Source organism: Mustela nivalis (assembly GCF_964662115.1).
Source record: "Mustela nivalis genome assembly, chromosome: 10".
Classification (NCBI taxonomy): Eukaryota; Metazoa; Chordata; class Mammalia; order Carnivora; family Mustelidae; genus Mustela; species Mustela nivalis.
Genome location: NC_139029.1, coordinates 102053956 through 102069884, shown reverse-complemented (window position 1 = coordinate 102069884; position 15929 = coordinate 102053956). Strand labels below are relative to the sequence as shown.

Below are 15929 nucleotides of genomic sequence, written 5' to 3'. Positions count from 1 at the left end.
ACTGTGCCACAAAGTGGTCGTAATAATGTAAAATCAGAAAAGCAAAAACAATTTCTACAAGAACGTGTTTAGCTGACTTTTCTGCGTCTTAAATAATACGTTCTTTACTTGTGTTGGATTCACTTGACACTTGTTTCTCCTTTCAAAATCTGAAATTAGGATAAATTGAAAATCTGTACAATTAAGACTGAGAAAGATGCCAAAGGGACATACATTCATAATCTACATGATTGTAATCTTCAGCCCTACATTTTTCAAACTAGAATGAATTTTTAATTTTAAGTAATTAATTGGCCTCTATAATTACTGGCCTCTTAAAATCAAGAACCAGAAGGTGGTATTGAAAGATCACCTGTTTGTGTTCATCATCACTAGCCCTCAGGGAGATTCAAATTAAAACCACATTGAGATATCACCTTACACCAGTTAGAATGGCCAAAATTAGCAAGACAGGAAACAACATGTGTTGGAGAGGATGTGGAGAAAGGGGAACCCTCTTACACTGTTGGTGGGAATGCAAGTTGGTGCAGCCTCTTTGGAGAACAGTGTGGAGATTCCTCAAGAAATTAAAAATAGAACTTCCCTATGACCCTGCAATTGCACTCCTGGGTATTTACCCCAAAGATACAGATGTCGTGAAAAGAAGGGCCATCTGTACGCCAATGTTTATAGCAGCAATGGCCACGGTTGCCAAACTATGGAAAGAACCAAGATGCCCTTCAACAGACGAATGGATAAGGAAGATGTGGTCTGTATACACTATGGAGTATTATGCCTCCATCAGAAAGGATAAATACCCAACTTTTGTAGCAACATGGACAGGACTGGAAGAGATTATGCTGAGTGAAATAAGTCCAGCAGAGAGAGTCAACTATCATATGGTTTTACTTATTAGTGGAGCATAACAAATATCATGGAGGACAAGGGGTGTTAGAGAGGAGAAGGGAGTTGGGGTAAATTGGAAGGGGAGGTGAATCATGAGAGACTATGGACTCTGAAAAACAATCTGAGGGGTTTGAGGTGGCGGGGGGGCGGTGGGAGGTTGGGGTACCAGGTGGTGGGTATTATAGAGTGCACGGATTGCATGGAGCACTGGGTGTGGTGAAAAAATAATGAATACTGTTTTTCTGAAAATAAATAATTTAATTAAAAAAAAATAAAAGAAAGATCACCTGTTTGTACGAGTAGCTGATGGAGTTATTTGCTCCTTGTCTGTGGACTGAATACCTACTGCCATGAGCCTTGCTTTGTGTGGCCGCTTAGGTATGACACAGAGGATATACTAACAATGACTGTATGAATTCACAGTTATTTTTCAAATGATTCCCTTGAGCTTGAGGTCATAACTCTTTGCCGCAAAGATAATTAAGGTTTCATACATTCATATTTTTTTTTTAGATAAGAACCACAGAAGGGAGAATGATGTGTCTGTGTTCAAAATCTATCTTTTCAGCAGTTAATGAATAGTAAGAGGTTTTCAGAATTCAAATTTAGATGATGAGTTTATTTTTGTTCCACCCTACCCCAACAAAACATTAACTTACCTGGTGGTTTTAATATTTTTAACACGTCTCTTAACAGGTGATGTTATTGTAGACATCAATGGCAACTGTGTCCTTGGTCACACCCATGCCGATGTTGTCCAGATGTTTCAGTTGGTACCTGTCAATCAGTATGTCAACCTCACTCTATGCCGTGGTTATCCACTTCCTGATGACAATGAAGATCCTGTCGTGGACATTGTTGCTGCTACTCCTGTCATCAATGGACAGTCATTAACCAAGGGAGAGACTTGCATGAATACTCAGGATTTTAAGTCAGGAGCAGTGGTCCTGGACCAGAATGGAAAACCAGGACCCACCTTGATCAGTGACCGTCTCAATGGACCATCGGATCTGAGCGAGCAGCGAGCATCCCTGGCATCATCAGGCGGCTCCCAGCCTGAACTAGTGACTATCCCTCTGATTAAGGGCCCCAAAGGCTTTGGGTTTGCAATTGCTGACAGCCCAACAGGACAGAAGGTCAAAATGATACTGGATAGTCAGTGGTGTCAAGGCCTCCAGAAAGGGGATATAATTAAGGAAATTTACCATCAAAATGTGCAGAATTTAACACATCTCCAAGTGGTAGAGGTGCTAAAGCAGTTTCCAGTAGGTGCAGATGTACCGTTGCTTATCCTAAGAGGAGGTGAGTAAAAGCACAAGGAAAAATCTTCACTGTTTGTGCATTTATCTCTGTTAATCGTCCTTCCTTCCATGGCAGAATCTCTTTTCTCCCAGCAGACTTAACTGGTAATTAGTGTGCCTTTTCCTTAAGGTTCTGTCTGACTGCTTCCATAAGCAGCATTTTTGGCAGCAGTTTTTTTTTTTTTTTCAGTTATTAGTGGTTTCATTCCTGTCTGTTATGGATTTTCTTCCCTGTATATTCTTTTTAAAATCTGAATTTATGGTTTTAGTGATTAGAAAGAGTCACAGCATTGTGCTACTTCAGATGAAATATATCCTCTTAATTTCATTTTCTCTGTCGATGGCAGTAGTAGAAATTGACGCTTTCCACTGGTGGTTCTTCATCTGGGCCTCTGTGATGTACCAGGGATGTTTGGAAAGAGCTAGTGTCTCTGTGAATAAGCAAAAATGGACAACAAAATATTGTACAGAACAAAAAAATCTGTTTTGTGAAGCAATCATGAGCACGCGTGCTCACGAAGCTTTTCTCGGAAGCTTTAGTATCGGTCTGTAAATGTTAATCAAACCCCGCAGTCCTCGTGTGAGAGAAATACAATTTTTGTTTTCCAAGGTCATCAGCTGACTTGCACTGCTTGCAGGCGTAAATCCAGGTCCAAGGACTAACCATCAAGTTGCATTTTGATGGGCCTTCTTAAATCCCTACCTATGAATGATTCGTATTTTTAAGAATAAAATTTAGCCCTTCCCACTTCTCTCTCTGGCTTTTAGTTTTCATTTTTGAGCCAAATGGGTAGTTTAACTTCACTGGGATGTTTTTGAATTTCCTCATTACTTGGAACTATTTTTGTTTCTTCTCTGGGTGAGGCAGTAGAATGTGCTCAGAGTAAGGGGAGGATCTCTGTGGGAGGGCTGGAGAATTAGCCACATTTTCAGCACATATAACAAAAAGACCAGGGTTTGGTGTCAGGCCTAATGTCAGTTTCCTGCCTTGCTACGTGTTCTGTGGTATGAGGAAGTAATGTAATCTCTTTGAGTCTTTGTTGACCTGATATATACAGTGGTAGTAACACTTACACCTTGGGATTGGCACGAAAATGAAGTGAGATAATATCCGTACAACACCTGGCATACAGCAGGTGTCAGCCATAGAGTTACTAGCCTACTAAAGTCGAAGCTAGTTTTATCATAAGTGTGATCTGGAAATGCTTCCTCTGTTTTTAAAATTTGGCTCATTTTTTTTTAAGGTCCTCCTTCACCAACCAAAACTGCCAAAATGGTGAGTATACAGTGGTCCTCACATGCTTCTTCCCAACACGGCGAGAGAGATGCGGGGGGGCCCCCTCCATAAGAACAGCACTTGGTGCTGGTGATTACCCCTGGGAGAAGTGAGGAGGCATCCTGCCCTGGGCTTGTGTCAGAGACTCTGGGGAAGCCTGTGAGTTAGAGAGGAGGTGGGCTTTCCTGGTTAAGTGTGTCTCCCGAATGCTAATGGCCTGTCCTGCCAGTAGCCCTGCCCTCTCAGTGGTGCAGCTGGAAGACATCAATGTGCCCACTTAGAGTCCTTCTGCTCTCTTGGTGTTTCAGAGGAGCAAGGGGGAGGAAGTGGCTACAGGTGAGGGCAGAGAATGAAACCTGGGACATCTTCTCCTGACGCCCAAAGAGCAGTGAGAGCTTCACGTCATTTCCTGGGGACAGTAAACACCCATCGTGAGATTACGTTCTCACAGTGGACTGAGCAAGACTTTCCAGAGTAACTGTGGCCTCTGCTCAACTTGCTTGTCATCAAATTGATAGGCTGTGAGACTTGAAACAGTGTTTTCTTTATCATTCTTCTGAAGAACTGAGTAGCCTATTTAGGGAGCCGTATAGCAAAGAAGACCTAAAAAAGGGTACAGCAAACAGTGCCAGGAAAGAAAGTGTGCTGGGGGCAGATGTGTAGCTGCCGAAATACCCACATTACGTGGGTGTGGCTATGAAGACGATCATGTATAAAGTCCTAATTTAGATCTAGTTTGCTCTATTGGGCGCCTGTCATCTCGCGATGGAAAGATGGGCTTCCTTAACCATCCACCGTAGGCTATTAAAGGAAACACTGTCTGATAGAAAATGGGTGAATTCTTTCTAGTTCACCCAATAAGATCCTCTACAAATTTGCTGTCTTATGGCTCAAAAGGAAAGCCACATTCCGTACTTCTGTAGATGGCACCACTTAACAACCAGTGTGAACAGAAGTGCTTTTTTAGCCTGTGTAGTTAAAATGGCACTGTGTTTCCCTGTGTTTCTCTGGTCATTGTTTTGAATTCCTGTGCTACCATTCTATTTTATAGTGGCTGCCAGCGCCACTAGGTGACCCTAATGCTTTATGACTGCTGGCCTGGTGCTGCTCTGACAGATCCCCAGGACATGCCAGGGAGAGGGGAGGCGGCTGCTGTCCTTGTCCTGCCTCCCGACGGGGCGCTGGGTCAGTGACACTGGGAGAGCACTTTGTAGTGGCCGTCCTCACCCCACTCCCCAATAAGCTGCCGCTGCTCCTGCATCCTAGTCCGCATTTGTAATTTTACCTCAGACATCCATAATCTGCCTCCCTCCACAAGAATGCAGAACGGGCTGTTCTCAAAACCGTATTTATTTTCTCAGGCTGTCTATTGGATATCCCCCCCAACCCAAATTTTATTAAGTCACATTGCCTGGCTATTATTTTGGGAAAGAATGGGAAACGTACGAACATAATTAGGTCCCCTTTGCCCTCACTGGACTGCCCCGCATGGTGCGTTTTTCCTTCCTGTGTTTGAACTGGCCATGCGGGGTTTTCATAGTGTCCTCTTTATAGCCCACATTAGAGGTAACTCTTCTGACCCCATTTTCTGAGAGAGAGCGGCATCTCAAACATCTGCCCCGGGAATTAAATAGAGTGAGTGGGGAGGTGGGGCGGATCTAGAGCTTCATGGGGCTCTTCGCTCGGGAGCCCCCCCCCCCGCCCCCGCCGCATGCTGCTGCCCTGGCTTATGTCCCTGCCCACCTTCTTCCCAAACTCCGTTCGTGTCTTGGGGCTGGAGAAAAGGGCAAGATCGTGTAAACTTAGGACTAATTCAGACCCTTCAGTTGACGGCAGTATAAATCTTTTCTAATTTAAGTTAAATATGTTTTGACAAAGTGCACACCGCTATGAAGGTAGATTCCTACAAGGCCGCAAAGACGCCGTGGCTTTGACCCTGCACCCGCCCCACCCCCGCCCACCTGTCATCCCTTGACGCACCCGGTTCGCACAATAGTTTTATGAACTAATCAGCCATCTGGTTTTCTAAAATACTAAGTAAGGCCCTTTTCCATTTCAGAAAACAGATAAAAAGGAAAATTCAGGAAGTTTGGAGGCCATAAATGAGCCCATTCCCCAGCCTATGCCTTTTCCACCCAGCATTATCAGGTCAGGATCCCCGAAATTGGATCCTTCTGAGGTCTACCTGAAATCTAAGACTTTATATGAAGATAAACGTAAGTAGTTGTGGACTATTTCAGGAAAGCATGCGACAAAATCAATTTGAGTTTTCTAAAAAACTGGGATTGTAAAGCTTTCAAAACCGTATTGTAAAGCTATTCCTTCCTCCCAGTTTTCATTTGACTCTGGGCTTCTTCCATTTATATTCAACATTCATTCATCCATTTTTTTTTTTCAAAACCAGGGATAAAGTGCCTACTGTCTACCTAACATGGTTGTAGGTGATGGGAGTAGGGAGATAAATAGGTTCTGCAGGCCCTGCGCCCAAACAGATGATTAGCCCTGATTGGAAAAGACAAATATGTAATCAGAGAAGTCTGTCTAAATGAGTCCAGATGAGTCTCACTGGGACCCAAAGGAGGAGATGATCAGTTTACCAGTGGGGGTGGCAGGAAGCATCAGATACTGCTTCACGTGGCAAGTTAAGCCAGAACCACGTCTTCAAAGACAAAGAGGTATTTATGAGGCAGAGAGAAAAGGAAAGAAAGCAGGAATAACCGTTGCATGTTGACCTTGCACAGCCTGGGTTCTGCAAGTAGCCGAGTTCGGCTGGGTCCAGTTGGCACCAGAAACCAAAGGGCGGGGGAGCAGGAGCCAGCAGGCTGGGGAGGGAGGGCTGGGGAGGGCAGGGGAGGCCGCTCTGAGGAAGCTGGAGTCCATCATAGAAAGGAGAGAGAGCCGAGCAGTGGTTTCACTGTAGGTAGGGGTGATCGTCTTGGACTTGTATTTCGGAGATTTTCCTGGCAGGGGTGTGAGGGGTGGTGAGTCAGAAAGTGTGCAGCCTGAGGAGGAGACCAGCGTAGACTTAGCTCAGAGGAGCTCAGCTGAGAGGTGATGAGCGGGGAGCATGCAGAAGGCAGAAATTCAATTTGGTGCTCATTTGTTTAAAATGAAGAATGTTTTCCAGAGTAAAATTGCAGATTCTGTAGGCTTAATTTTTTCCAAATTAATTTGTTTCTGAGAAATCTAAATCTGCCTTGGAAACTGTGTACACAGGTAGAAATATTATGTATAATTGGCTTCATATTTAACCAATTCCCGATCTGTATCTTTTTTTTTTTTTTAAGATTTTATTTATTTATTTGACAGAGAGAGATCACAAGTAGGCGGAGAGGCAGGCAGAGTGTGTGTGTGTGGGGCGGGGAGCAGACTCACCGCCGAGCAGAGAGCCCCACGCGGGGCTCGATCCCACAACCCTGGGGTCATGACCTGAGCCGAAGGCAGAGGCTTTAACCCACTGAGCCACCCAGGTGCCCCCCCGATCTGTATCTTGATAGGCCCAGGCCATATTCAGAAAGATGGAAACCAGAGGCAAATACAGCAAAGCAATAATTTAAATTAATAGAACTATGGAGAATCCCTTTCTTCTGACTTGCCATTGATAGGCTGGTATATTCTTAGTATTGGTGGACACTATACTTTGGGCCTTCATCTTTGGGCCACATCTGTAAAGTAACTGAGTTGGGCTCCAGAGTCTTTTATCCCTAAAGTTCAGTAATTCTAATAGGATTCATTTCTTAAAAGAGACTGCTTCTAAGAAACATTATCAAGATTTACCCTGTCCGATATCTTAATTTTTATATCTCTCCCCAGGTTTCTAGCAAACACTTCTTGCTTATGAATAACATTAATATTTTCTTGAAGATCAAATTATTTTATTTATGAAGTAGGTTTTTCCAGACTTCATATTCTGATGAATGCAACCTGCCCCTGGGGCGCGGGATAGGGTGGGTGAAGAGCCTGGACTCTAGAAATCAAGCTGGCTTGAAATCTTAGCTCTTGCGTTTACTTGCTGCCGACACTGGACCACTTCGCTAGGCCTCAGCTTCCACAGCTAGAAAATGGGGCTAATGATAGGTGTTAGCGATCATTATTTCCTTTTAAAATTATAACCATTTGCAAAATTAGGCTAAGCAAATATGGAATGCTTTTCAGAAGCAAAGATATTAGTTTAGTAGTAGAATTAAGGCATTGTACGGACTCTCTTTTCCTAGTATTTGTCCAAATGTTAATTTAGGTAATTTGTACCTATCAAACATCAAACTTAAATTGGATGATTCTGCACTTAATATCACAACACGGATTTGAAACCATTAAGATTTAATGGCAGCATAATGGAAGTGGAAATGTTCCTGAGCACTTGTCATACAAAGTTTTGTTTAGAGCTGAAAATAAAGACTTAGAATTGATTTTTTTTTTTTTTTGGTACTAGTATGTAGTGGTATGTTCTTGTGTAAGTTTTCACCTACCAGAGAGTTCTGAAGTTATAGTTCATTGAACTCGATACTATGATCCTACTAAATAATTGCACTGTTTTATTATAATCCTTTTTAAGTAAATCAAAGCATTTTGTTTTTTGTATTTATTTTTCTATTTTTCTGATTTTTCTTAGCACCAAACACCAAGGACTTGGACGTTTTTCTTCGGAAACAGGAGTCAGGATTTGGCTTCCGGGTCCTGGGAGGAGAGGGACCCGACCAGTCTGTAAGTTCACATACGTCAGAATTTGGCCATTCCTATGAAATTGTGGGTGGCTGTTCAGTAGAATATGGTGCTTTTGTTCTCTCTCTCTCTTTTTCTTTTTTTTTTTTTTTATGATTTTGTTTCCTGTAAGCATCTCCAGAATGAGAGGAAGAACTGCATATCTGCTAGTGTGCCGGGGGTGGGGGGGTCTCTCAGTTATCTTGGTGTGGCGGAGGCTAGAACTGAAGGCAGGGATTGAATATGTCCGCTGTCAGTGGGGCAGTAATCAATTTCTGTCCTTCTCTATGTACCTACAGCTTATTTTCAATTTCTGTTTCCCTTTGCCTTTGTTAAATTTTAAGACCCTTGCCTTCTCTAAGAAAGAAGCATCCTGTTTGCCACCATCAATCAGTCTGTCCTTTGACTGAATGCGCCGTAAACAGGTGGCGTGAGCCTGCGCGTATTTGGTCACTTACTCTTATTAATGGGTTGACACTTTCATGCTCAGTACTTCGCCTGCCATTTCATCTGCCATACCTGTGAAACTAGAAAAATATAAAATAATTGATGTTTCTGTCCAGAAAGCATAAGGGTTATGTTTGTAAAGCATTTAAAAATCTAGAACTTTATACACGATTCTCACATAAAGTTTAGAGGACAAATGTAATAGGTTCTATTTTTAAGTCTTGCCCTCAGTTTGAATGACAGAGAAGTAATGTGCTTTGTAGAGTTGGAGAACATATTTAAGTTTTTTCTGTGTAATATAAGAAAGACATTATTATCGTGCTTGGAAGTGAGTAACAGTAACCTTTTAAAATGATAGGCTTCTGGGGTGCCTGGGTGGCTCAGTGGGTTAAGCTGCTGCCTTCGGCTCGGGTCATGATCTCAGGATCCTGGGATCGAGTCCCGCATCGGGTCTCTGCTCAGCGGGGAGCCTGCTTCCTCCTCTCTCTCTCTCTGCCTGCGTCTTTGCCTACTTGTGATCGCTCTCTGTCAAATAAATAAATAAAATCTTAAAAAAAAAATGATAGGCTTCTTTCTATTTCTGGATAGAAGAGTTGATTTATATATTGTACATGTGTTCTAATTAGCCATATTGGCTATAGTTAAAACAATGATCGGAGACAAATAAAGCTCCAGGCAGGTTATCCAGTGGCTTGACTGTTCTTGGTGGAGAATGGGGTTCTGTTTTCATGCTTCCTATTTTGTTGATCCGTATAATGATGACTGAAACATTTTCAGAGTTTATATCAAACAACTTGGGAGAACCCTTCTCTTAAATGTCAGGTTTTAGCCGCTCTGAGTCTAGGCCAAACATTCAGGATTCCCTAATTACAGTAGTCTAATTGCCAGCAAACAAGATGAGCCAGATCCGTTTACCTCGATGTAAGTGGACCTCAGGCCATTCTGTTCCCCTGAGATTTCTGCTGCTTTGCGATTTAGGAACAAGAAATATTTCTTGGTTTATATACTGAATTTCCACTAGTAACCATATGTAATGGGATTTTCTTAAGAATTATCCCAGTTGCTCTCAAGAAAACCTTTGCTGATGGCATTCAGTACACTTTTTGTACTTTTTAGTAGCTACTCCACAGAATTGCATTTTCTGAATTTAATGTCTTTTGTCATATTGGTAGAAGTGATAGTGGCACTTTTTAAGTCATTGAACAGCTTTGCATTTTCCATCTTGCGTTTACGCATCCCTGAAGATCCAGGAGGGATCACGGAGTGGGGTTATGTGAAACGCCCTTTTGGAGAATGGTCCCTTTCCAAGATACTGCCTTTCTCAAATGTTCATGGTTGGACTGCACAAACAGTGTTGGTTTGCATAGTACTGAGTTAGGAAGCCTTTAGCTCAATAGTTAAGGGCCGTAGGGGAGCCTAGTCCACTGTAGAGACCAACCTACGCTTCGGTATCTTATCAGATCTACATCGGGGCCATCATTCCTCTGGGCGCCGCGGAGAAAGACGGCAGGCTGCGTGCAGCTGACGAGCTGATGTGCATTGATGGGATTCCCGTGAAAGGGAAGTCTCACAAACAAGTCTTGGACCTCATGACCACGGCTGCTCGAAATGGCCACGTGCTGCTAACAGTCAGAAGAAAGGTCTTCTGTGGTATGTGAGCCCATCCCTGCTTCATAGGCTAATCAAGAAACAAAGAGACTTAGTGTGCTGTCTGTACAGTTTTGCGGTTTCTTTAGTTTGTTTCTTGGTGTACGAGATGAGCCAGGGCCTGCCTCGTCATGGGAGGTCATGGAACATCAGAAGGATCCAGAAATAATACTACTATCGGAAGAGAGAAAGAAATTTGGGGCCTCTAGATTAAGACCATATTAACATATTGACAGATTTTGCCAATGTGGTATTATAGATGGGAATATCAGGTTAAGTCTGTTTTCTTAAAAAGAAGTACAGTTTTTTAGTCATATCAAGAAATCCCTTGAGCTGAATAGCAAAAGATTTTGGATCCTGAGGAATTGCTAAATATTCAAAGAGGGCCAAATGTTTCTGTTTGAGTACTTTTAATATGTCATTTAACAGTAAGAAAAAAAATGTTTATCGAGTGCTTACTCTGTCTCAGACATACAGATTCTTTTATTTAGTCTTTACGACACCAGGATATAAATACTGGTGTTTTACAGTTACCCACAAAACAGTTGAGACACGTTACTGGTGAGTAGCAGGGTCAGGATTAGAACAGGGAGTGTAATTATAGAACCCAGGGTCTAAATCATTACATGAGGGTGGAAAAACATTTTCCTCATCAATAGCTTTGTGAATGTTACATCGGAATTTTAGAAGTGAGTTCTTGCCACTTGAAGATCTTAAAAAGACAACCCTGTAGCACAAGAATGTGAGCCTCATTGAGGTAGGGACAATGATGCACTTAGCTAACTGCTGTATCCCCCACACGTAAAACAGTGTCTGCCTGGCACAGAGCGGACATCAGTGAAGGTGTGTGGACTTGATGAATATTTGCATTACTTTTAAAAATGAGGCTCTGTGTTTTTGATTGCATCTTCCAAAGGAAAGGCCTGCCTGTTTTTCTATGAACCAGACATTTAAAGACACACACAGATTTTAATGCTGTGTCGGTTGTGTTGGAGTCAGAACATAACCACATGCGGTAAAAAATGTGCTGTTGTACAACTAGAGACTGGCTCTCTCCCGGAGAGCATCATGAAGATGTTTTGTAGTAGTTTGATACTCCTGGAGGCATTTAGCTAATTTATTATGACCACACATTATACAAAAAAAAAAAAAAAAAAACCTTTATTTTTCATTAATGATTGGATGTTGGCAGCACTTTGTTGAAATTCTAAGACATAATCTCAGAATCAGGTAGATTTTGAGTCAAAAGACCACTTCTAAATGGATATTCCTCAGTGGCGATGTGTTCTGGCTGTTGTTAATGATGGCTCCAGTTATGTCAAATTATGACACAAAATTTGCCTGTTTTTCTAAATCAGTTAGAACTAACTTGTGTTATTTCTTGAATTCTGATGTCATACTTGAATGGGAAAAAATATGTAAGTTTACGTCTCTGCTTGCTGGGGATCCCTAGGACCTGTTCTGCTCCTGGAAGAATTGGCTGCCCGCGTGGACAGTTTGTCATTTGCTGGGCGCAGTAGGCGGCGGGCCACTGAGGTTAGCACATCTGGTATCATCAGTCAGGAAGGCTGCACCTGTAAAACACACTCTGTAGGATGAATCCTGTGTTGACGGCTAACCTCTCAACCAGTGAGAGGCAGCACCTCTGCCCCATGCAGTGAGCTCCCTGGCGTCACCAGCGTTAGTCCCACACCGAGTTATATTTAATGTTAATTTTAAAAGGAAGTCATACCGGGTCAGTTTTCATGACCAACTTTTGTTAAAATTACTGATCAGAATCCTGCTGGAATTAGGACAATTTCAGGAAGAATGGGTTTACCGTGAGCTTTCACAGAAGCTTCAAGAAAGCTTCCTTTAAAATGAGATACCATAGCATTCTTCAGGTTATAGGCTGGCGAGTACTGAAGATGTCAGCCCCAGTGCTGCCCCCTACAGCTGCACTCCCACGATGTCCAGAGCTCATGTAGGGGGATTGCTTTTCCGTGCTCTATGGTATTCAAATCTCCTTTGTTCTGGGAGAGGCTTAGCACAGACACACTTCAGTCAACAAAAATTATGATGTACCGGAAATATCAGAATTGGTCGTGTTTATTACAGAGAAACAACCGGAGGAGGACAGCTCTCCAGCATTCCTGTTGACACAGAATGGCTCACCCCGCCCGCACCGAGCAGAGGTCCCAGCCAGGCCTGCTCCGCAGGAGGCCTACGATGTTGTCTTGCAACGGAAGGAAAATGAAGGATTTGGCTTTGTCATCCTCACCTCCAAAAACAAACCCCCTCCGGGAGGTAAGGACTGCTGTAGCCTCCTGTCCCTGCAGTTTGAGTTTTCTGACTCTCCCAGGGGGCTTCGTGAAACCTAATTAGGAATTATGTATACATTGCCTTAGAGACTTCTCTTTTTAAGAGCGATGAATATTTTCTTTATTTCCAAACCAGGTGGTCTGAACCTGAACTTTCAGGCCTCAGGTTTGTCTCTCATCTCAGGTTTCATAAAATCAGTCTTAGCAGCTTTGCTCTGTTTGCATCCAGAGGGGAGGGATGTGAGGTACGCTCCCTCTGAGATTCAGCAAAAGGACAATGCTGAGTTTCTTCAAATAAGGAGGCATAGATTATTTGTTTTGTTTTAATTAGAAGAAACTGAATGCAGAAATGAATCAAATACTAGAAGCAGTTGAGAAGAAGCAAAATAGATTAACAGAAAAATCTTAACCCAAATATGTCTTAAGTAGTCCTATTGTGTTGTTTAATCATAATTGCCACATTCCAGCTCAAAAGGAACCTTCTTGAATGACAACAGGCATTCTTATCTTTTATAGATGCATCATTGAAAGGTAAAATTTTTGTCAGAACTTTAAGTATTAATCCAAATATCCTGAACCCAGTTTAAAAGAATATTGTCATCTAGGAAGGACAACTGCATACATTAACTCCTCCAGCAAAGGAGGAATTCCCTCTAGTATGTTCAGGGCGGTTACGATCCGGCAAATCAATATTTGTTTTGCCTTTAAGTTTCTAAGAAATAATCATCTTTAAATATAATTAAAAAGATCCAAGTGAATGTAAGATGAGAACCAGAAAATTGAGATTGATCTATCATACTTGTCTGGTGACTTTATTTTTCCAGGTCAAATGGTAAACATCTTTGACCACAGGAAAACATGTGCTTGCCTTTGCCAGTGGATTTGATTATATCCTGAGTAGTAAGATCCTTTTAGACTAGATGGTCACAAAAGTCTTAGAAAAAGAAGAAAACCCTTTTCAGGAGTGTTGGAAGCCACACCAATTTGCAAAAATCTTGCTAAAATTAATGCAAGTGTGTAAAGGAAGAAGATCCTATGACATGGATGAGTTATTACTATAGTATCAGGTCACTGCTCACTGATACTAGTTTCCATTTTCCAAAAGCAGTTGCTATGGTAACCCTTGGAACTGGAACTGTCACTGAGGCTCTGAGGATGATTATGTGGCCTGTGTTGGAAAAATGAAAGAAAGCAGATTTTTGGTGGGTTTTGTGTTAAAGCGTTGGAAATCAGGATTTCCCAAACCAAATAACCATTTTAGTTAACCATACTCTTTTCTAATGCCATACAATAATCCCACGCATTCAGATTAACAAAAACAGTGCAAGATTATTACTCACTGCGAGAGATGCTAACTGCTTTCTATACCGAAGATACTCCTTCTCTAGAACTGCCGAAATTAGGGGAGAGCCACAAAACAAAGCAATATAGAGAAATTCAGAATAAGTTGCCTTATTTATATAGGCTTAACCTTTTTGTAGTTTTTGTTGATGTTTAAAATATATGTTGCATTTTAATATATAGTAAGTATATTGTTTCATTGGTGCATGTTTGTCTATATTTAAATTTTTCAAATATTTTTATATTTATTCGTCTTAATTGTTTCTTACTATTTTGATGGTTTTGTGTACCATAGATGCTGGTCTCTGTGTAAGATAGTGTCATTAGCTGTTGGGCTCTGTAATCAAACTCAGCTTCATGCCCCACTTATGTCTTTTAATAGCTGTCTGATCTCGGGCAAATTACTTACCCTCCAAGAGCTCCAATTTCCTCTTCGAGATGAGGATGATGCTAACACTTCCTGTCTCAGAGGAGTCTGAGGATTAAAGGAGATAACGCATGTGAGCCCTTAGCCTGGACCTTTACTAAAAGCTGCTGGTGACTGTTGGAGCTTCTGCTGCTCTGGCCATTGTGTTATTTATAAAATTGTTTGTCTCTTGCTTTTTTTTTTTTTTTTTCCCTTTAAGAAACTTTAAAAAGTTTATCAATACTTGAGTAACGAGATGGGAAAGAAAGCCAATTAAAATGTAAGATCGAGGCAGCAGCTCATGTGTAGCAGGAAATGAGTGTTTGCAGCTCATTAATTATCAACCTGAATGGTAAATTAGACTTCGGGTACCCATGAATTTTGTATAAAGTCCTTGAGCTTTTCAGTCATTGGTGAAACCCCAGAACTGGTAATTTCACTGAAATGCTAGTTGATAATCTCACAGAATGCTGAGCCCTGCAAGCCTTCTTCTTGGGATTCTTGTGCATCTCATGTAGATAGAAGGAGGGTGCTGGGGCTGGGGTGGAGGGGTTTGGGTGAGGAGCTTTCACTCACAGAGACTGAGCAGTAGCTGTGGACTGCATTACAGAGAAGGTGTGGACAGACCAGAGTTAGCACAGGTGAAAAGGCAGGGAAGTTATTAGACTAGCTCATACTTTTTGGACCTTGTCTTGGTGTAGATTGGTACTCTGTTCGGGATGGATTATTTCTTCCTTCTGATTAAATGTATTTTCTGGTGACATCTGTTCCAAGCAGAGTTCCTGGCAGCATCTCTGACACCAGTCATGAAATTCTGAGATTCTTAGGGTGCCTGGGCGGCTCAGTCGGTTAGGTGTCTGCCTTCGGCTCAGGTCATGATCTCAGGATCCTGGGATCGAGCCCCACTTCGAGCTCCTGGGTCAATAGGGTGTCTGCTTCTCCCTCTGCCCCCTTGCCCTGCTTGTGCTCTCTCTCTGACAAATAAATAAATAAAATCTTAAAAAGAAAAGGAATTCTGAGATTCTCTGCGGTCGACTTTTTCAAAGATCAGGGATCAGGGTCCAGCACCCTTACTGCCCTGGCCCCAGCTTGTGTAAGTGCTCAGTGAACAGAGTATCTAGAAAAGACCTCTCTGTGTTTAGGATCAAAAGGACTTAGCTAGTTTTTGCTTTGCTGGTGCTTCAGAGGTTTTAGTGCTTCTCTTTCTTATCATATACTTTTCAGCTCTGGTTGCAAAGGATTCTTTGAGAGGGGACATTTCCAATTACTGTCCTTTTTTTCCCTGAAAGAAATGTTTTAAGAGCACTACAGTGACCTCAGCAGCTGGACATTCCAGTCTGGGAGAAAGATTTAGGCCAAAGATGAAGACGGATAAACTGGTTTTATGGCCAATGCCTGTGGACTTGGTATACCAGCAAATGCAAGGCAGGACTTGAGACTTTTCCTTAGCTTTGTGTGCTCTACAGGGTTACTCTGAAAACTTCCCCGTCTGTTCAGAAGTTATCCTTCTACTGGTCTCTTTGCTGTTTTTAACTGTTTCGATAATACAGCTGTTAGCACCGAGAATATGGTAATCTGACTACTCTTACCTTCCTTCGCCCGGACAACTAACCCTTCGGGAAGTT

At 42.1% G+C, this 15929-nt stretch overlaps 1 protein-coding gene across 3 annotated transcripts in view; it reads left to right on the top strand.

Moving 5' to 3' along the window:
- MAGI3 (membrane associated guanylate kinase, WW and PDZ domain containing 3) overlaps window positions 1-15929 on the top strand; it is a 231521-nt gene that overhangs the window by 195552 nt on the left and 20040 nt on the right. For all 3 annotated transcript variants that reach the window (XM_082685037.1, XM_082685036.1, XM_082685038.1), the window contains exons 10-15: window positions 1582-2187; window positions 3431-3462; window positions 5522-5678; window positions 8075-8166; window positions 10071-10260; window positions 12355-12543. In XM_082685037.1, the coding sequence (XP_082541163.1) occupies window positions 1582-2187; window positions 3431-3462; window positions 5522-5678; window positions 8075-8166; window positions 10071-10260; window positions 12355-12543 (1266 nt within the window). The remainder of the gene's footprint in view (window positions 1-1581; window positions 2188-3430; window positions 3463-5521; window positions 5679-8074; window positions 8167-10070; window positions 10261-12354; window positions 12544-15929) is intronic.